This window comes from Symphalangus syndactylus, chromosome 8, assembly GCF_028878055.3.
Source record: "Symphalangus syndactylus isolate Jambi chromosome 8, NHGRI_mSymSyn1-v2.1_pri, whole genome shotgun sequence".
In the NCBI taxonomy this organism is placed as follows: domain Eukaryota; kingdom Metazoa; phylum Chordata; class Mammalia; order Primates; family Hylobatidae; genus Symphalangus; species Symphalangus syndactylus.
In genome coordinates, this window is record NC_072430.2 from 122,538,066 (window position 1) to 122,558,407 (window position 20,342).

The 20,342-nt window shown below is 53.1% G+C and overlaps 1 protein-coding gene across 2 annotated transcripts in view; it reads right to left on the minus strand.

Moving 5' to 3' along the window:
* The window catches only part of TNS1 (tensin 1), a 211,400-nt gene that overhangs the window by 87,262 nt on the left and 103,796 nt on the right, over nt 1–20,342 (minus strand). For both annotated transcript variants that reach the window (XM_063645079.1, XM_063645080.1), the window contains exons 6-13: nt 20,141–20,191; nt 14,255–14,304; nt 11,591–11,762; nt 8,795–8,845; nt 7,198–7,320; nt 6,717–6,781; nt 4,741–4,824; nt 314–426 (exon numbers count right to left, since the gene is read on the minus strand). In XM_063645079.1, coding sequence (XP_063501149.1) covers nt 314–426; nt 4,741–4,824; nt 6,717–6,781; nt 7,198–7,320; nt 8,795–8,845; nt 11,591–11,762; nt 14,255–14,304; nt 20,141–20,191 — 709 coding nt within the window. The remainder of the gene's footprint in view (nt 1–313; nt 427–4,740; nt 4,825–6,716; nt 6,782–7,197; nt 7,321–8,794; nt 8,846–11,590; nt 11,763–14,254; nt 14,305–20,140; nt 20,192–20,342) is intronic.

The window sequence follows — 20,342 nt, forward strand, 5'->3', positions numbered from 1 at the left end:
GAGAAAAAGAGGAAGCAGAAAGGGGAAGAAATGCCAACTTTTCACTTGTAAAGCAAATTAAATTAATAAAAACATTGCCCATCAAACATCATTGGCCAGCAGGCACTGCAAATATCAAACCCATTTTGCAAATGAATAGATTGGGGCTTAGAAAAGTTTAGGAAGCAATACACTTGAGAGTCCAATGGAGGCCTTATGACTCTGCAGCTCTCTGGCTGTTTGTTACTACCCCAGGTTGCCTCTTAGAGAAGAAGACGGAAGATGAAAGGGAGGAGTTGGCAAGGGTGGAGGTCAGAGGGCTCAAGGCAGGTACCTCCTTTAGACTCAAAGTTGGGGATGCCGTGCATGATCACGTGGTGCAGAAACAAGGGCTTGTTGTTCATTTTGATGGAGCCGGAGAGCAGGCCGCTGAAGTAATGCACGTACCTGTAGTGGTGGGAGAAGCAGCTTCAGGGAGAGAGGTCTGTGCTGGTGCAGTAATCCCTGTTCTCTCTTTTCCAAGAACATTGCCCTACACCACTCACCTACTCTACCCTCTCCCCAACCAACATGGTCCCCCTCCCCAACCAGGCCTCCCTCCCAGACATGCCTGCCTGCTGCTGGGAGCCCCAGGTAGGAAGAATGAGCAGGTATACCAGACCTAGAGCTGGGTCAAGTCAAGCATCCCACTTGGAGTTCGCCACTGCCCTCTGGTGGTCAACATGAATATCTCTTTCCTGCTTCACTCCCAGCCCAAGAATCTCCTGCTGGACCAAAATTTACACCCCACATCCCTGACAGGCATCATTTAGCTGCACAAGGCAGGCCCAACCACCAAACAGCTCTGATACCCTCACACCCTCACACAAAGCTCAAATCAAGCTTGCGCTCATACTCACAGCCCCAGTTCTGCCCACAGATCCAGTAGCCACAAGTGAGTCTAGCAAATAGTGAGCAAGACTTTAATGAATGTATTTCTTAACTTTCTCTACCTCATACTAAAGTGCATGAAGTCCCTCTCTCTGTATCCTTGAATTTACTTGGTATTCGAGGTAACTAGCTTCTAATAAGTATTCCTATCTCTAGGGTCAACATCCCCCAATTTTTTGTTTTGTTTTGTTTTTGAGATGGAGTTTCACTCTTGTTGACCAGGTTAGAGTGCAATGGTGCAATCTCAGCTCACCGCAACCTCTGCCTCCCAGGTTCAAGCGATTCTCCTGCCTCAGCCTCCTGAGTAGCTGGGATTACAGGCATGCGCCACCATGCCCGGCTAATTTTGTATTTTTAGTAGAGACAGGGTTTCTCCATGTTGGTCAGGCTGGTCTCGAACTCCCAGCCTCAGGTGATCAGCCCACCTCAGCCTCCCAAAGTGCTGGGATTACAGGTGTGAGCCATCACACCCAGCCAACATCCCCCAGTTCTTTAACAAAGATCTGCTGGAAGAATGGAAGGACTAACCCACACCCTCTCCTTCTAGACGGAGAGGATAAATAAGGTCCAGGAGGGGTCACTGGACTCCAGAGACACACAGCAAGAACACACAAACTGGGAGTGGATGGGGAGAGTAGGAAAGAAGTCTGGGCTCCAACGCATCTGCCCAATAAACTAGAGATCAGTCATCTGCCCAATAGACATCAGTCCTTCTGCGTCAATTGGTTGGCATTTTCCCTTTTCTTATTGGCCATGGAATGCCAAGCTGAGTCAGCTAGACCAATCAGAATGTATTTTGAGGCTCTGCAGGAGCCAATAGTAGCTCTCTGAAGAGGGTGGAACTAGAGCCCACATGACCATGATAAGATCCCCTCCTGTCTCTTGGCTCCTTGGCCCGCCTCCAGGCCTGTGGGCCTCTGTCCCTGGGCTTGGGTGGGGCCTCCTCGGACTACTCAAGTAAGATAATCTGATGGGCAGCACCCACTCCTATTCAGGCCCCTGCCCCATTACTCAAGCCGGAAACCTGGAATAGCAGTTCCTATCAGACCTCTGGATCACGCCAACAGGATGTGTCTGTGTTCAGGGGACAATGAGTCCGGGGGCGGGTGACAATGAATGAGACAGCTACAGGCAAAGCCCCTCCCTCTCTCTTTCCCTGTCCTCCTCTCCTCCATCTGCTCCATTCCCTGCAAGTGACACTGACAAGAAGGCAGGAGGGTGGCAACAGATGCATAGTAAACCCACAGTTGCACTTCCACATCTGGGCTCAGAGAGGTGACCCACCCACAAGCAGAGGCAGTGTCAGATAGGAGCCAGGCAGACATGACCCAACTGCCTGCTGTGCAAGCATATGTTGAACACGAGGTGATATGGTTTGGCTGCATCCTCACCCAAATCTCATCTTGAGTTGTAGCTCCCATAATTCCCTCGTGTTGTGGGAGGGACCCAGTGAGAGATAATTGAATCATAGGAGTGGTTGCCCCCATTCTATTCTCGTGGTAGTGAATAATTCTCACAAGATCTGATGGTTTTATAAGGGGAAACCCCTTTCCCTTGGCCCTCTCTCTTCTCTTGTCTGCCGCCATGCGAGATTTGCCTTTCACCTTCCGCCATGATTGTGAGACCTCCCCAGCCACGTGGAACTGTGAGTCCATTAAACCTCTTTCTTTTGGAAATTGCCCAGTCTTAGGTATGTCTTTATCAGCAGCATGAAAATGGACTAATACACCAGGTAATCCCTAAATAATCCTATTCCTGAGAGATGACACTGATCCCTGGTCTTCAGGCCTTCACTGCTCAGACTCAGAGATGTGACTCTCTGCCCATTCTCTCCAAGCCACACTGTGCCATTGGAACAGCATGCTTCTCTCTCAGTATCCTTACCCTTCAAGGTCAAAGGCCACACCGTGATTACAGTCAGCAGACACACATGGCAAGCCAGAGGCTGAGAAGGCAGTGCTTGACCAATCATTCTTTCTTCCCTGAGAAGACTCTCATTGATCCACAGCTGCTGTCTCTGGGGCCCTAACCAGAATTTTCTGCACATAAAGACATCCCATTTCTGGTTGCTGACTCTGAGGCTGGCTATCAACTGTTTTGTGCCAACTATAAGGTGCTGGGTTACCTGAGGACTCACTCACTTCTTGGGCTTCCAATTACAATGGCAAGAATAGCCCCCAGCTGGGACAGCACAGTTCTAGCCAGCCAAGCAAGGAGGGATGATGGGGCATGTGTTGGGACCCTCAGCATGGTGAGGCTGGAGAGCTCCAGGACTCACAGCTCCAGGCCCTTATTGGCCCAGTCAGTGTGCTCAGGGGCTAAAAAGGCAAATGGGATGCTTTGGCCTCCAGGCCCTTGTAGTCAGTGCTATTCCCTCATTCTGGATCCTTTACCCCATGCATTTACTTGGAGGCTTCCTTCTCCCCACCCAGATCTCATGTTACACGTCACCTTCTCAGAAGGCCCTTCCATTTGAATCAGCCCTCTTGCCAGCCCCATCACTCTCTAGCCATCATAGTTTGCTTTTTCTCTGCAGCTCTCATGACTATCTGTATTGTTTCCTTATATGTGTATCATCCACTAGAAGCTGAGCTCCATAAGCCCTTGCCTGGCAGATTCAGCACCATGTCACCAGTGTGCAGAACAGTGCTGACATCACAGCAGGTGGCAGGCCCACGACTCCCAGCAGCAAACAGAGCTGGGCCTGCGTCCCACCGTCCAGGTCTCCAGCTTGGGCTTGGGTTTCCCACCATCCTGGCTGCAGCCTCCCCCAAAGACCTCCTGCCCCTGATGCTGCCTGTGCCTTCATGTGGATGAGATATCATTGAGCAACATGTCACCCATGGAGCAGGATCCCTCAGGACAGTGGGTCACACAACCAGGAGGCACTGCCCTAGCCCAGGCATTACTAGGCCTTCATGTACTTTCCAGTTCTGCCACTACTTGCTATAGACCCCGGCCACACCCCCTCCCTCGGCTCAGCTTCTAATCTGCAAAATGGGATGCCTAGATCGTCACATGATAGCTCACCATGATTCCAGTTTAGGCTAAATTCACCCCCTCTAAGAGGTGTTCCCTGACCATCCCCATTAAAAGAGCCCTGTTCCCCTCCTATCAGTTCTCGTGTCTGCAGTGCCCTCTTTCTTTCCTAGCCTCGTTGCTGTCTGACATTGTCTTGTTTGTATGGTTATTCATTTCACGTCCATCTCTCTCATTAGGTATCAGCTCGCCAAGGGAAAGGACTTTTTCCTATTCACCTAGATATCTCAGTGCTTGGAGCCATAGTAGATGATTTAAATTTTGCTGAATGAATAAATCCATCCCTGCCCTGTTTCCTGCCTGGGCTATTGTGAGACTCCAATGAGACCATGTGGTTGAGAGCTCTCAGTAAAACTGCCTAAACTCTCCCAACAGAAGGTGACCCTTATCATGAGTCTCTGACCTCCCACAGCAGGGGGCAGTGATGCAGTCTCCTGTAGACTCATCCAAGCACTGAAGCAATCCTGCCTCCAGGGCCAAGAACAGCACACGCCTTCCTATACTAGCACCTTCTTATCCCCAGACTCATGCTTCCCTACGAAGGTTGCACTGCTTTCTAGCACAGGCCTCAGAGTCAAGTCCTGTGCCAATCTGCGGGCACACACCGCAGGCTGGCTCCCGGGCTCTCCTGTGTGCCTGAGCTCACACCACTGCAGGCTGGCATCTGAAAACCTGCGCCTGGTACACCCCACCTAGGCACGGCTATCCCATCCCTGTGAGTACACAAGTCTAGTCCCCACATAGAGTGAGTGCACACATACATGCAAGGGGCTGTGAGCCCCAGAGACCCACCTTCTTTGGGATGGCTGGCCAACGGGCACAATCTTATCCTCATAGAACCGCTTCATTGCAAACCGGTCCAGAGCCTGGTCCGCACTGCAGGGAGAGACAAGTAGTCAAAAGAGGCAACTCCTGCATCCAAGAGCCGCTTGTTTTCCCCACCCCTGTTCCCTCAGACCTGCAGAGCACTCTGCCAGGCTTCGTCCTGGAGGGAAGACAAGCCTCCTCCCCCTGCCATCCTGTGCTGAGAAGTTTTCAGGAAAAGAGTGCTTCAGCATCTCTCCAACTCTGCAGGGCAGCACTCAGCCCAGGCTTTAAAGCTCAGCAGCCTGGGAGCCCAGCTCAGGTCTACTACTTATGAGCCACATGTCCTGGTACAAGTTCCTGCATCTCTCTGAACTTCATTCTCCTCACCCCTCAAATGAGGGTGATAATTGCCCCTTCCTCAAAGGTGACTATGGAGATGAAGCGAGGGAACATCCATAAAGAGCTTGGCACTCATGGCACACAGTAGGGGTACAGGAGTACAGTAAAGGTGCAGCCTCATCTTTGCTTATCATTAAGCAAAGGTGAGACTGGCTTGGGTTGCTTGAAGTCCTAAAATTACAGCCTCCTGGCAGGCCCTCCACAGAAGATTCTACCCATCCTCACAGAGCACTCAGAGAAATCACTTTGAAATGAAAAGATCACAAAGCTCCAGTGACTTCCCATAACTCTTAGAGCAAACTCCAAAGTCCTCAGTGAGGCCACGAGGCCCCACGGCTCTGCCACCTCCCAGCTTCCCCTCCTCTTCCTCTTCCCTCACTTGCTCAGCTTCAAACACCCCAGTCCCTCGCATTCCCGTCCTTCCTCTTCTCTCAGTGTGCAGGGCTCATCCCACAGGCTTGATAAGGCTCAGCCCTTCCCATCCTGGTCACTCAGGTCTCTGTTCCAGTGTCACCTCCTCAAGAGGCCTTCTCTAACCAGGTACCCGCCTCGCCACTGCTCTTCTTGAGTCCCTTTACTCTTTCACGATAATTATCACCTGCTATTACTAACGTATTTGTTTACGTGTTTAATGCCCATGAGGGCAGTGGCCTGGCATTGCCCTCTGCTGCATTCCCAGGACCTAGAACAGAGCCTGGCACATTGTCTGTTCAATATTTGTTGTTTTTTCTTTTTGAGACAGAGTCTCCCTGTCTCCCAGGCTGGAGTGCAGTGGCACCACCTTGGCTTACTGCAACCTCCACCTCCCAGATTCAAGGGATTCTCCTGCCTCAGCCTCCTGAGTAGCTGGGATTACAGGCACCTGCCCCACCGTGCCCAGCTAATTTTTGTATTTTTAGTAGAGACAGGGTTTCACCATGTTGGCCAGCTGGTCTTGAACTTCTGACCTCAAGTGGTCCACCTGCCTTGACTTCCCAAAGTGCTGGGATTACAGGCGTGAGCCACTGCGCCCAGCCATATTCCTTGTTGAATGAATAACAAAACGAATGGGTGAATCCCTCCGCCTCCCTGCAGAGTGGGATTGGAAAGGGAGTCAGTGACTGGATGTTCTTTATTCTTGTTCCAAACACCTAGGTAGGAAGAGGGTCCTGTTGTCCAGAGGCAGAGGAATGGACGAGACAACTTCTAGATTGTTTTGCCAGACCCAGATCTGATCCGACATTTCTTTCTGACTCCCTTCCTGCTGGCCCAGGGAAAAAGAAGGCAGTTTGGCAAGGAAAAGTGGCTCCGAGGAGCTGGCCGCATGGGGTGCTCAGGACAGGGCCTGCCTCCCAAGGCTGTCCCACCAGAACTCCTGAGAGAGAAGTGGACTCTCCTCCCTCCCACCCTCTGTCCACAGGCTCCTGCCTCAGAGCCGGGGGCCCCTTCCCCCGTCCTCATTGCTTCTCATTCCCTCTGTGCATATCCCCTCACTCCAGGGAACAGAGAGGCTGTGGGTGGATGAGAGGAGGGGGGTCACACTGTCGATGTTCAGAGGATGGGAGGCTCCAGGCCCCTCTTACCTGGCAGAAATGTTGCTGTAGTGCATATAAGCCGCGATGACAACTCCTATCCTGCCTCGGTTTCCCTGAAAGAGCCCCAAACACAAAAGCATTTATTTCTAAGGCCAGCCTTGCTGCTCCAGAGCTTATCTAGAAGCCTTGGTGGAAAGGAGTCAGGGCCGGAGAGAGGGGTGTGGATTTAAGGTAGAACATAAGGAGGAAGGGGGCCTCAGGGGAGGCAAGCAGGTGGGGACTAAGTCTCAGAAAAAACACAGCTGATCATCCACTGCCGTGGACATAAGCTGATGTCCCCTACACTTCTTAGAAGTGCCCCCCAAGACAGAATCTATTATCCCCTAGAAAGAAAAATACACACAGACTTATATGCTCACAAAATCCAAAGATATAGGCAGGCACACACAATCATCCAAGGACACATTCAGGCACACACACACATGCGCGCACACACACACACACACACACCGCCCCCCACAGCTCTGACCTTGTTGTGTAGAACAACGACATTGTGGGGGTCTGCATTGAGCCATGTGTCCATGGCCTTACAGATGCTGCAGATCTTCTCCAGGGCTGGGGTGTGGAGGTCGGGCCAGCCAAATTCCAGTACCTGTGGCCCAAGCCATGAGTGAGAAGAGGGCAGAAGCCCTGCAGAGCCAACCAAGCCAGTGGGAGCCGCCTACGCCACGTGCTAGTACCTGGGCGGTGGCCCGCAGCTGCTAGTTCCTGCCAGGACTTGGTTCCTCCCTGCCCACTGGCCAGCGAGGAGGCAGGGGAGTGAAGGGCAAAGGCCATGCATGACCCAGTACTTGAGACCCTGGGCCCGGGTTTTGGCCCTGGCACTGACTCACTGTGGGGCCTTAGGCCTCATGTCCTCTTCCAGCCTCAATTTCCCCATATGTGTGTTAAAAAACAAACAAACAAACAAAAAGAAAGGCTTGGAGCTGATGACCCCAAGGTCCCTACTATAGGACTGACCCTCCAGCATGCTGAGGGGCCCCAAACACTGTCCTAAAGCTGTTCTCCCACGGACAGCCCTGAGGCCTGGCTCAGGCTGTGAGAGGAAAAAGCAAAAGGCTGTCTGATGTTCATGACTCTTTTCTAGGCCCTGGTCACACAAACCATCCACTTTCCAGGTCAGCCAAGAGCAGCCTTAAGGACACAAAGGGCAGACCTGAATAGCAGGCTTCGGGCCTCTCAAAACCTTTCTAGACTCACCAACTTTAAAGTAAAAGAGAACTCTGCAAGGACCCACAGAGCACACATAATCCAGCCAGGCCACTTTCAGAGGGGCACACTGAGGCCCAGAGAAGCCCGTCACCCACCCAGGGTCACACAGCAGCATGTACCAAACTCTCAGAGCTAGGAGCAGATGTCCATGGCAAAGCCCACACACAGCCCCCCGAGCAAACAGAATAAAAAGCGGCAGCAGGTCCAGGCACGCTGGTTCATGCCTGTAATCCCAGCACTTTGGGAGGCCAAGGTGGGCAGATCAATTGAGGCCAGGAGTTTGAGACCAGGCTAGCCAACATGGCGAAACCCCATCTCTATTAAAAATACAAAAATTAGCCAGGTGTGGTAGCATGTGCCTGTAGTCTCAGCTACTCGGAAGGCTGAGACAGGAGAATCGCTTGAACCCGGGAGGCGGAGGTTGCAGTGAGCTGAGATCACGCCACTGCACTCCAGCCTGGGTGACAGAGGGGGACTGCATCTCAAAAAAACAAAACAACAACAACAACAAAAAAACAGCAGCTGGAAGGTCGAAAGCAGAGACTCCCAACTGCTTTAAATCCAAAAACTAAACATCTCACAACTCCAGCCTCACCCAAGAGATTCTGGTGTATTCCCCGGCAGGCAGACCTGGGTGGAAAGTCACTGCCCCAAGCTTTGCTTTCTGTAATTGGCATTATGGAAACGATAAATAGATCATTTTCCATTTTCCAGATGTAAGATGGCACTCTGACTTTGAATAGGCTTTTCAAACTGTCACAGCATTTTCCCCAAGATTATTATGTGGGAACCCCAAAGAGGGAGTCCATCTGTTCTCTTTCTCCTCCCCTACCCCAAAACAGCCCCTGGCTCACCTTGGCATGGAGCTTCGTGATGTCAGGTCTCCGCTCAGAGAGGTTGAACAGCTAGAAGGAGAAAAAGGAAGAGAGCATGAGGAGGTGAGGGTGAGGAAGGCAGCGAGGAGAGAGAGAACCATGGCCTGCTGGTCCCAGAAAGGACCGTGGCATCATTGCCAACTTCCTCTGAAGAGCCCACGACAGCATCCAGCAGAGCGTCAATGTCCTCCCACAGCCAGGGGCCTGGCCATGAAACAGCCATGAGCTCCCTGGATCTCCTGTGCCTGCTCTCACTCTCTCTCCCCTGATAGGAATCCTATCCATATGTGAACATGCAGGTGAGTCCCAGCAGACACACCGTCACCAAGAGGAACTCAACTGTAGGTCCTCAGGATGAAAAGGGAGAGAGAGAGAGAGAGAGAGATGCAGACACTCAGCCACCCCGCTCTGTGAGCGGATGCCCCGAATGGAAGACGAGAAGGGGATGGAACTTGTCTCCAGTCCTGCTTGCCTCTCGCCACACTGAACGGGAATCCAGCGGTGTGAGACGATAAGTAGTTGGCAATCTCTGGTTTCCACTTCACACCTTGACCCTAGAACCTCATCCCATGAGGTTGCAACCTCTCTGTCACGAGACTTCCTCCATCAGAGGGGCAAACTCTCCTGGGTGGGCCCAATCAGACCCTTGACATACCTCTCCCAGCACATGCCTTTCAATGCCTGACCACTGTCCGGTTCCTGACCACTGGAATCCTAAGGAATTCTCCAGTCTCTGGAATTCCTGCCTCTACCTCCGAGGGGGGCATGCAGAACTTCCCATATCCACCCCACTGCCTAGGAAACTCAAAGGCCACTGTATCATCTCCTGGGGAGAAAAGGGGACAGCCCAGTCTGGAATAGGCAGGATAGAGAGAGGGGTGGCAGGGCACCAAGTCCCATAGAACCCTGGACTCCTAAAATCAGAAATAGGTGGATTTGCATCCACTCTTGCACTCAGTAAAGGAATACACTTTATTATGTTACAATAGCCATCACTCAGTGAATGTCTGCCACCTGCCAGCCTGTGTTAAGGACTTTACATGTAACAGCTGGCTTAATTCTCTTAACAACCATAAGAGGTAGACCTTAGACCCACTTTACAGATGCAGAAGCTAGGGCTTAGTGAGGCTAAACAGCCAAGATCATGTAGTTAGTAAAGGCAGCGCCAGAATTTGAACCCAGGACTTTCTGATGTTTAAAGCCAGGCTCTTAACAATGCCCCAATGCAGCTAACAGGTGGGTCTCTATAGCGGTTGAATAGTATCCTCAAAATGTCATGTCCACCCAGAACCTCAGAATACAACCTTATTTGGAAATAGTGCCTTTGCCAATGTAAGTAGTTAAGGATCTCAATATGAGATCAACCTGGATCTAGGGTGGACCCTAAGTCCAATAATTGATGTCCTTGTAGGAAGAGAAGACACACAGAGAGACACTGAAGAAGGCCACGTGGAGATGGAGGCAGAGATTGGAGTGATGTGCTACAAACCACGGAATCCCACCAAAAGCTAGGAAAAGACAAGAAGGGATTCTCTGCCATAGGATTCAGAGGGAGCATGGCCCTGTCACCACCTTGATTTCAGATTTCCAGCCTTCAGAACTGTGAGAGAATAAATTTCTGTTATTTTGAGCCACCAGATTTGAGGTAGAGTCATCACTTGGTGTCTATGGGGGATTTGGATCTAGGACCCCTCCAGCCCGCCGTGGATAGTGGATATCAAAATCCATGGATGCTCAGGTCTCTTACATAAAATAAGTACTATCTGCATATAACTTGCATATAAAAAATGTACTATTTGCATATAACTTATGCATATACTTCCGTAGACTTTAAATCATCTCTAGGTTACTTGTAATACCTAATACAATATAAACGTTCTGCAAATAGTTGTTCTGCTGTATTGTTTTTATTTGTATTGTTTTTTATTGTTATTTACTGTTGGGTTTTTTCTGAATATTTTCAAATCATGATGGATTGAGTCCAAAGAGGTAAAACCTGTGGATAGAAAGGGCCGCCTCATTTGTTACAGTGGCCCTGGGAAACTAATGCAGCCTCCTACCTCCCATCTCAAACACCGTGGGGACAGCCACCTCAGGTTGTATAGATCAGATCTGTGGGTCCAGTCCACAGGCACCTCCCTCTAAAATGGACCTGAGCCCTCCTCTGGGGCCACGGACAGATTGGCCTTTCTGCGTTAGTGGAGACCACCAGCACCTCTCTCCCATGTGCCGAGGTGACTCCTCTGGGCCAGGCCGAGCCAGGTGCCAGCAACCCAGGGTCCCTTAAGACACATGTTGCCAAGACTCTGCCCTCAGACTTCTCAGAGGCACCGACCCTGTGCCAGCTCTGCCACTTCCTGACCTTGCAACTTTAGGCAAATAACCCCACCTCTCTGTGCTCTAGCAAGTGCCTGCTTGCTAGGGCTGCTGCAAAGGTTAAGTGCGTGGAAAGCAGTTGGAACAGGGCCTGGCTAGTAGCAAGCGCTCAATAACCTGAACTCTTATTGTTACTCTCTTCTCCCGGCCAGCACACACATGCACACACAGAGTTCCAGATGCTACATTCCAGCTGCAGCACACTCCTTAGAGTAGAGCAGGGCTGGAGAGTGACTGAAGACTCAGGCACAAGAGCTGCCTGAGGGGAAAGGCAGACAAACAAAGAGAAGAGGGAGTGCTGGCACAGGGGCTGGTGGCAGGGATACCAGTCACGAAGAGGTGGTGAGCAGATGGAAGCATAGAGGGCACAGGACGATGGGCGCGAGGCTCCATCCTCACCAGGTAGTTGCCTCCATGTTTGGACTTGAGCATCTGGGCCACCTCACGGAGGTTGCTCCGGAAGTTCTCCTCATTGGCTGTGCTGGGGAAGGAGACAGCGATGATCCTTTCTGTGACGTACACCAGGTCCAGCTCACAGCTGTCCTCCATGGTCCGGCTCACACTCATGTTTCTAGGGAGACAGCAAGCAGCGAAGGGTCCATATCAGAATCCAGCCCACACGGAAGGCCCCAGATAGCTGCACCCCATACACACCCTGTGTGACCCCCATATGCAGCCCAGGGCGCTTGGCTGCTCTTCAACCCAAGGCCAAGGCCACAGGCTCCCTCTGGCAAGGCCAGCGTGGCCAACTTGGGAGTACCAGTGAGAACGAGCTGGGTAGGGCTGGCAAGGACCTCAGGCCATTTCAGAACCAAACTGTGATGACACCAATTCTTGGTTCCCATCAGTCCTTTGGCCACTGCCTTCAACCTGTGACTCCAGAGCTCAGAGCCAGGGCCAGACTGGCCCAGGAACCCAGGAGCTCTGGCTCCCGACACTGGCTGCCTGGCCAGGCAGAAGTCTCCCGAAAGGCCCCAGACTGCTCTGGAAGAGGAAGGAGAGCCTGCACTGGGCGCTTTCCAGCCCTGGAACGGAGCCTTCCACTGCCCGCCCCTAGCTCTCGAGCTGTGGAGTGGGCGGGAAACCTCTCAGGGGAGGGGGCACCTCAGGTGACACGTTCACCTGGGTTCGAGGTAAGCCAGACCACAGCACACATTCCAGCCCTCCCGGAGGCAGGCCAACTCCTGCCCTTTGTTCCTTGGCCTTCTCCCCACCTCTGGCAGCTCCCACCGCCTGCCAGAGCTGCTTCTTGGCAGCGGCCTCCCTGATTTCTAAGGGCCCAGAAAACAAGAGGGCACGGAGCCCTTGCTGCTGCAGTGGCCGGCAGCCGCCAGCACCATGCGTTTCCCGGAGAGGTGGGGAGGCCCCTGGGCTGGCCATCCTCTCCACTGGGCACTGGGTGAGGAAGGGAGGAGCTCACATCTTTACATCCCTCCGAACTTTTCTTTCAGAGGAAGGATCCAGGATGCCCACTGGGGAAGCCCACCTCTTGCTTCTAGAAGCACCTCCCCCATCCCTCCAGCTTTTTCCCCAATCATCAACCTCCTAGTGTCTCGCTTCCCCCTCTATCAAATGCAGGCAGCACTCACATTTCATTCTGCTAACATTTCACCACAGCGGGATAAAGTGGAGAGTGGAGGGCAGCGAAAGGAATACCGCTGGGGTATTTAAAAGTGACGAGGGCTCTCTGGCACTAGACAGAACAAGCCCCCAGATGCTGAGAAGCCATGAGGAATCCAGACCTCCACCAGGGTTCAATCCCAGTCCAGGTGGGGTGTGGAGATGGGGCAGCCAAGGATGAGGCATGGCAGGACCTCTCTGGTGGGATGACAGGGGCCTGAGTGGGACTGGGGACCAGCACGCAGAGGTAAGGAGCCGGGTTTGAGTTTGACTCTGAGCCCCAGCCACTTCTTGTCCCTATGGAAAGCTTCTCATTGCAGTTGTGGGGGAGAAGTTTCTATCTCAAGCCAACTGCCTACCCAAGGACAGTTCTTGTAGGTGGTGACCAGCCTGGGACAAGAAGCCACACGCGCACCTACCTGCAAGCAAGTGGGTGTGAGGGCGGGGAGCCTCAGCTAACTTGCAGCATCCCCTCCTCCCCACTCTCCAAAACCCCTCTCTGTCCTGGCTCCAAGGAAGAAACTAGAATGTCAGAAAAACTCGCAAGCCCAGCTCCTGCGATTTCAGCCTCTCCCTCAGCACAGAAAGGGGAGCAAGAGGGGCCGTGCTGGTGAGGACCATGAGTCAGACGTGGCCCATCTGGGGCGCTGACCCACCCCTGTCTACAGACTGGAACCCAGGAAGGACGCAAAGGCAGAACAGTGCCACCAGCCGGACAGCCTCAGCATCACACTCTGCATCCACCTGCCCAGGTCTGAGGGAAGGAGGGGATCTTCTAAGGAGCCACCTCCAGTCTGTGGACAGCTGGCAGCTGGGCCAGAAACTTCCAGGGGCTTCAACTCTACCCCAGGGCTGGCATCCCCGATCATCTCAGGAGCCTCAGTGGGCGAAGGTGAGGCAGAGAGGGCAAAACAAACTCTCTGGATCGCCAAGACACAAAGTCCCTTGTGCATCCCCTTCCCCCGGCCCCTGTCAGCCCAGCCAGATAGGGAACTTTCCTTTCATAAATGACTCTGCCCAGTCAGAATCCCATCTGCAGAGAGGAAGAGATCCAGCACAGGCCTCGATGCCCACCAGCCCTAAACGCAAATCCAAGTGCTGCCTCTTGGTGGGTGTGTGACCTTTACAAGTCACCTCATCTCTCTGAAACGCTGCTCTACCAAAGGGAATAAAATACGTACCTTGCGGGGTTGTTGCAAGGACTAGATGAGCTCATGCAGGTAAATAAAGACTCAGCTCAAGGGCTGGCTAAGAGCTCAAAACACAACTGTTGCCAAGGGCATCTGCATGTATCCTCTCCTGTGCCTTTCACGTTTGCCCACACTCCCCACCCGTGGCTTTATGGTTGCAGTCTGGGAGACCCAGAAGCAAGACTTAACAGGAACACCCACAGTGCCCCCCCTGCTTGCACTCCCCCCCCCTGCCCCAGTGGGCCAGGCATACCTGATGGGCTGGAGGTGGGGCTGGACACTCGGGGTGACCCTGGCGGAGCCCTGGGAAGGAGAGAAGAGAAGCAGCATTATGCAGGGGTGGGCAGGATGGCGGGAGGAGCACAGCAGAGAGCTGTCCACGGGGGCAAACACGATCCTCTTCTCCTTTCCCTGCCAACATTCCGGCCCTGCCACCCTAACCCCTGCAAAAATACAGCCTGCCCAAAGCCAAAGCCATCAACACTGATTCCACGTGAGTGTGCCTGCCTGTGTACAAGCCCCAGAGGGAAGAAAGGAAGAAATCTCAAATGCTGAGGAGTGCACCCCACTGAGCTGGTGCCATCCACACTGAGGGCACGCTCAACCCTTACTGAATCAATGGAAACACACTTCACTTTGATTCACTCGCCAACACAAGAGAACCCCCAGGAGGAGAATACGACTGCCACGACGAAAGGAGCGATGAGAGTAATGGTGCCCCTCTGTCTTGCCACCATCACCCCACGCTTCTCTGTTTGAATGCTGTAACATCAAGTAATTCAACTGAGTTTAGAAACCAGAACAGGCAGGTGGAGCATGCAGGAACCAAGACGAGGTCTAAGGCAGTGAGCCATGCTTCTGAGGGCCCACTCCCCACTGTCTGTGGCAAACAGTGGCCATCTCACCCACTCCGCTCTTCACAGCTGTCGAGTGGTACAAACTTAAGCAAATGGGCCCAATCCATCCCAGGGCAGCAGGATGGCATGGCAGGTGTGAAAGCACAGGATCAGAGGCCCACAGAGCACGGAGTTTGGATTCCAGGATCCTGCTGGGCAGCCCTGCCAGCTACTTAACCCCTCTGAGCCTCTTGTAATGTCACATGTAAAATGGGACAACCCTCAGGCTGGCAGTGAGGATCCAAAGGAGTTATGCATATAAGGCACTTCACATCATGCCTGGCATTCACCAGATGACAGCTGTTGTTTTTGTTGTTAGTTTTGTATCAAGAAAAATGAAAAGGGTAGTTACAACCAAACATTCACCTCTATAGAAAATCAACACCCTGCATCGCCTCTACCCATCCTTCCAGCCACCTCACAGGACGCAGAATCAGGACACCCAGTTTCTAGATTCTCAGACCTCCTGAGCCCATTGACACCTTCCAAAAACCCCTGTGCCTCTCAGAAAATGGTCTTTTCCTACCACCAAGTTGCAGCCTCTTCTTTAAAGAGACAGGACCACAATCTGCTAAGAAAGGAAGAAACTGAGGCACAGAATAACTTACCCTCAAGTCCCTGGGAAGTTGATGGCCAGGCAGGATTCACACTCCAACCTGGGGCTTGACCACGGGGACTCCAAGAAGAGAAGCCCCTGCACCCCTCTCCTGGCTCCGCAGTGCCTACAAGGCAGGATAGATGGGCTCCGAGGCCCAGCTCCCAGCTGAGCCCCAAGTTAGAGCAGCTCTGCTAAGAGGGGGACCCTCCATCCAGCCGTCCGGAAGAAGGCTCTGCCCAGAGTCCGCTCTGTCCCAGCTGCCTCGGACCAATGAGCAGCTCCTCAGCAGTCAAGGAGGGAAGAGCCAAGTGGGGCTACTGGGGGGAAGTTTCTAAGTCTCACAGCTTTTCTGGCCCTGAGGACTCCAGTTTGCATGAGTCAAGCTTGGGGGTGGGGGTATTAGACAGGGGTGGAGCTGGGGGTCAATGAGTGACTGTGTTTGGTTTTCAAGACCGAAACCAGGCTGTTCCAAAACTGCCCCCCATAAGGGGAACACAGAAACCCAACACTTCATCCATCTCCATTTCACTGGTCCCTAATGAGGAGTTCCTGAATCTCCCCAGGCCCTAGGCCCTACTCCAGGCCCCAGGGCCACCCTGCTATAAATAGCCCCTTGGGTTTCATCTGTTGCTGATCCGTAGCCACTTTTGGAGGAAGCCACCACAGCTGCTTTGAACAACTGGAAGCCACAACAGTAGCCAAGACGTAAGGTGTGGCCAGGAGTATGGGACCAGACCCAGGGAGCTGGAGAAAGACAATGGGCCATATTGATATGGGCTTGGCAGGCGGAACTGGCGAACCAAGGGGAGCTGGGAGCCTGCAAAGGTGCAGGGGTAAGCAGGACAAGCAGGGCAGGAGACCTGGCTCCCGTTTCCCCACCGCCCTCTTCCAAACGTTACGACACTCCACATTCCTCAGCCTCCCCACCCCAAAAAAAGCCTGCAAAGATAAATAAAAACTTGGCCCAAACAGAGTCTGGCCAGGCCGCCTCCAGAGGTGATAAGGCAAAGTCCAAGCCCGCTCTGCTCCACCGGGCGGGGAGGGGAGGGGAGGCATGGGGAGGAAGCCACCCTGGACAGTGACTCCACTGCGGAGGATGGGGGACGAACAGCTGGGACTGTCATCCCCTGATGAATCACTGGGCTGCCCTCTCACTGACAGGGCTTCCTGTTTTCTGTAAAGTTTGGGGGCACGTGACCCTTGCTGGCAGAAAGCAGACACGCACGGTGACACATCTGAGTGTCGGTACACACAGACAGACAGAACTCAGAACAACAAATGGGCTGGGGCGGGGGGACGGCATGTCAGCAAACACACCCCACTGCTCCAGAAACACAGGTGACCTCACACGAGGCTAGAGATGGTGCCTTTGGAAGCATGCCTCATCACGGAGGCTTTATACAAGCACGGTGGGAGTAAGTCAAGGCATCCGGTCATCCCTGGGCCTCCGATCTTCATGATCATTCTCTCATTCAGCAAACAACCACCGAGTGCCACCAGCTGTGTGCCCGGCCGTGTTCTAGACACCAGGTGACAAAGGAAGTAAAGTCCCTGACCTCAGAGAGCTTATATTTTATGGACCATGATACTCATCAACAGACCCAGTGTGAGGAGTAGAGGTTCCGTCTCATTTATCCATCTGTAAAATGGGCACTGCACAGTGCTCATATAATCTTCTGCCTACTCTGCGTAGAGCCCCTTGGGAAAACGACTACAGGACTTTACAAATTTTATTTTAAAAAGAAAAATAAGCTCTCTGCCTGCCTGTAATCCTACTCTTTTCTTCTCTGGGGATCACAAAGCGCCTTACCCACATGGCTTTGAACTTCTTCCTGGCTCCTCTCAAGACATAGGTCGATTATATAGAACTTTTCATCCAACTCTCTAAACACCAAACAGAACTCTCCCCTATCCTCACCTCCAAAACACAGTCCTTCCTTTGCTGAAAGTGCACCATGAAAGGAGATTCAACAGCCTCCCAGACAGAGTGTCTTACTTTTCTCACTGTCAGGAAGTTCCTCCTGGTATCTAACCCTCATCCTTCCTGCTGCAGATTCAGCCAACTCTTTTTGCCTTGGTCCTCATTGCAGGCAAGAGTGGATCACCACTCAGACACTACTGGTTGGCTCAAGGTCTATGACCCCAGGTTCTGTTATCTGCTGCCTTCTTCCCCATCATGAGGCAAGGAGCAGGAACCCCCAGCCTTGGGTGGGGTCGGTTTGAAGCAATGCCTCTGTGGGAAGAGCCCTGCTTTCCTTTGAGGTCCACAGACCAAACACAACAGCTCAGGACCAAAAGAAAAGCCATTTCCTGAGCCCAGGTCCCCAGAGGGGCACAGTTGGGAGGAGGGTCTGTAAGCGAACACCAGGGGCCTTGTCAGGCAGCCAGAGATTGGTGACCAACCTACGTCAGGGGCCCGGCCCCATTCCTACATCTCCTCTGGGGGCTGTGGCCAACCCCCACATAGCACCCCCTTCAGCCACACCCCTTCCCCTCTCCTTCCTGCCCACTAGCCTGGATTTTTCCAAAACAAAGTGCGACACAGCACGCTGTCCACAAACTCCACTACACACCAACTCGCCAGGAGGAAAACAGCCATTTCTGCCTGTGAGTCCTGGGCCGTGGGCCAGAGACAGCAATGCAGCTTGACAAACAGCCACATTATCACAGCAGCAGGTCCAGGTCCTCCTCCCCTGGGGTGGACTGCTGGAGAGTCCCGTGGCTGGGCAGGAGACTGGCTCAATGGCCCTGGGGCCAACCCAACCTGAGACAGGTGACAGGAGCCTTAATAATTAGGTTTTCTCTCCTCTTTTACAGTACACAGGCCGTTCTGGTAGCTGCTAACTTGCTTACCTTTCCAAAGCTCATTTTGTCCCACCTCCCATATCCAGACAAGACAGCACACTTACCTACCCCGACACACAGGCACAGACACATCCATCCCAGATCACCAATACTTTCTTCTAAAAAAAGCCAAAGAGCCTCAGTCACAACTAAACGGCCACCTCTTTCTTCCCTAGGACCAAGGTCGTGCACACTCTTGCAATCAAAAGTTCTTCGTGACATCTAACTTCACTCTATCTTGCTGTAGCTCTAGTTGACGGGATTCATCTGGCCCAGGCTGGGGATGTGGGGACGGCAGCTCGAGGATTTGGCTCCTGAGTGTGCCCAGACCATTGGCTAGAAGGCTTGGTTCACACACCATCACCCTGTCCCCTTGCCAAAGGTTAGCAGTTCAGGATAATACCAGACCCCAGCAGCAGTCTCAGGAAGGGATGGAGTGGCATTCACCGAATCATTCAGCAACACCAAGCCTCTGTTTCCTCATCTGTAAAGTAGATTCATAGCCTCTGCCATACACGGGTGTCAGGAGGATCTCAAAACACCCAACACAGCTCCCAGCCCTTAGTCAAAATAACAGTAATAAGAACGGCTCACATTTATTGAGCACGTATGATATATTTTGAGTACATAAAGCCTGTACATCGTTGGTAGTAGGTACACAAAAAAAATTAGGTTCCCCCTGCACCCCAGCCCCAGAAACATCACAAACAGGGACAAGGGCCCCTCCCCAGTATGAGTGCCCCACGCCCAGAGGAACTCACGCATACCTTGAGCAGAGCCTTTCCCACTAATTTAAGAGGCATGCTCCCTGCTCCACCTGGAGAGGCCCCATGCGGTCCTTGGGATGCTGCCGCTTTGTAGGGCTGGACGTGCAGGGCTGCCCCAGGGCAATGTGGCGGTGGCAGTGGGCTCACCACGGGAGTCAGGCTGCCTATAGGAGCTGCCCCTCCTGCTCCCGCAGCACTCCCTCCAGGGCCCTCCCCACCCTGGGTCAGGCAGCTGTCAGATGATAGGGCCTCGTGCCATCAACATCTACCCCTGTGCCAACCACCAAAACCACTCCCTGTTCCTCTGCAGCCCAGGGCGGGTGAAGATGGAGGGGCCAGCACAGGGGGCACTGTCAGAGAGGGGCAGGGAAGAAAGGAGAAAGCTCCACCATGCTGGGAGTCTACCCCTGGGGTATGGAGACAAGACCAACCCCAAAAGGCGCTCAAAGCACGTCCTGGAAGAGACCCTGAGCCCTTCTGTGGGATCCTTCCATTTCGGGCATCCGCTCCTTCCCCTCTCCCCAGAATGGGAGGCAGGAGGAGCCCAGGGGGACCCGTGGACCCATCTCCCAGCCTCCTCCTGAACCAACAGCATCTAAGCCACACAGTGGAGCTTGTTATTTTCTGAGACTCTTGTCTCCAGGGAAGCAGGTCCCACCACTTCCCCAAGGACTAAGACCCCCACCAAGAGTCAGGGCTCCTTCTGTGCTTCAGCCCTCAGTTTCCCTTGCTGTGGTTTTGTGCATTTCCCCTTGCTCCCCATGGCCGCTCATCACACACCCTCTCTCCTCCCACCCGCCCTGAGCACCAAGGCCTGGTGCAGTTGCGGATGAATGAGCTCTGGATCCTGCTTAGATGGAGGCAGCAGCAAAGGCTGAGGCCCAGCCGGTAAGGAAATGTGCCTGCCCACAATGCCAGCCTCTCCTTCTAGAGAGAGGTAAAGGAAGCCCACGAAACAAGGCATTATCCACCTCCCCCATTCCCCCTGGCCACCGGGGCCCAGCCCCATCCTTCTTCTTCCCATCCACACTCACGTTGTCCTCGAGGCTTTTCCGTGTGTTTCCACCCCGGGAGGCTCCTTCTCCCTGCAGACAGAGAAAAGGCAGTCAGAGAGGGGAGGCAAGAAAAATAATCAAAACGCACCCAGGTCTTCCACCTGCTGGGTTTGTCAGAAGTGGCAGATGAGGAGGTTGGCAGAGGGGCCTGGGAAAGAACTTTGGTGTTTGTCTCACATTT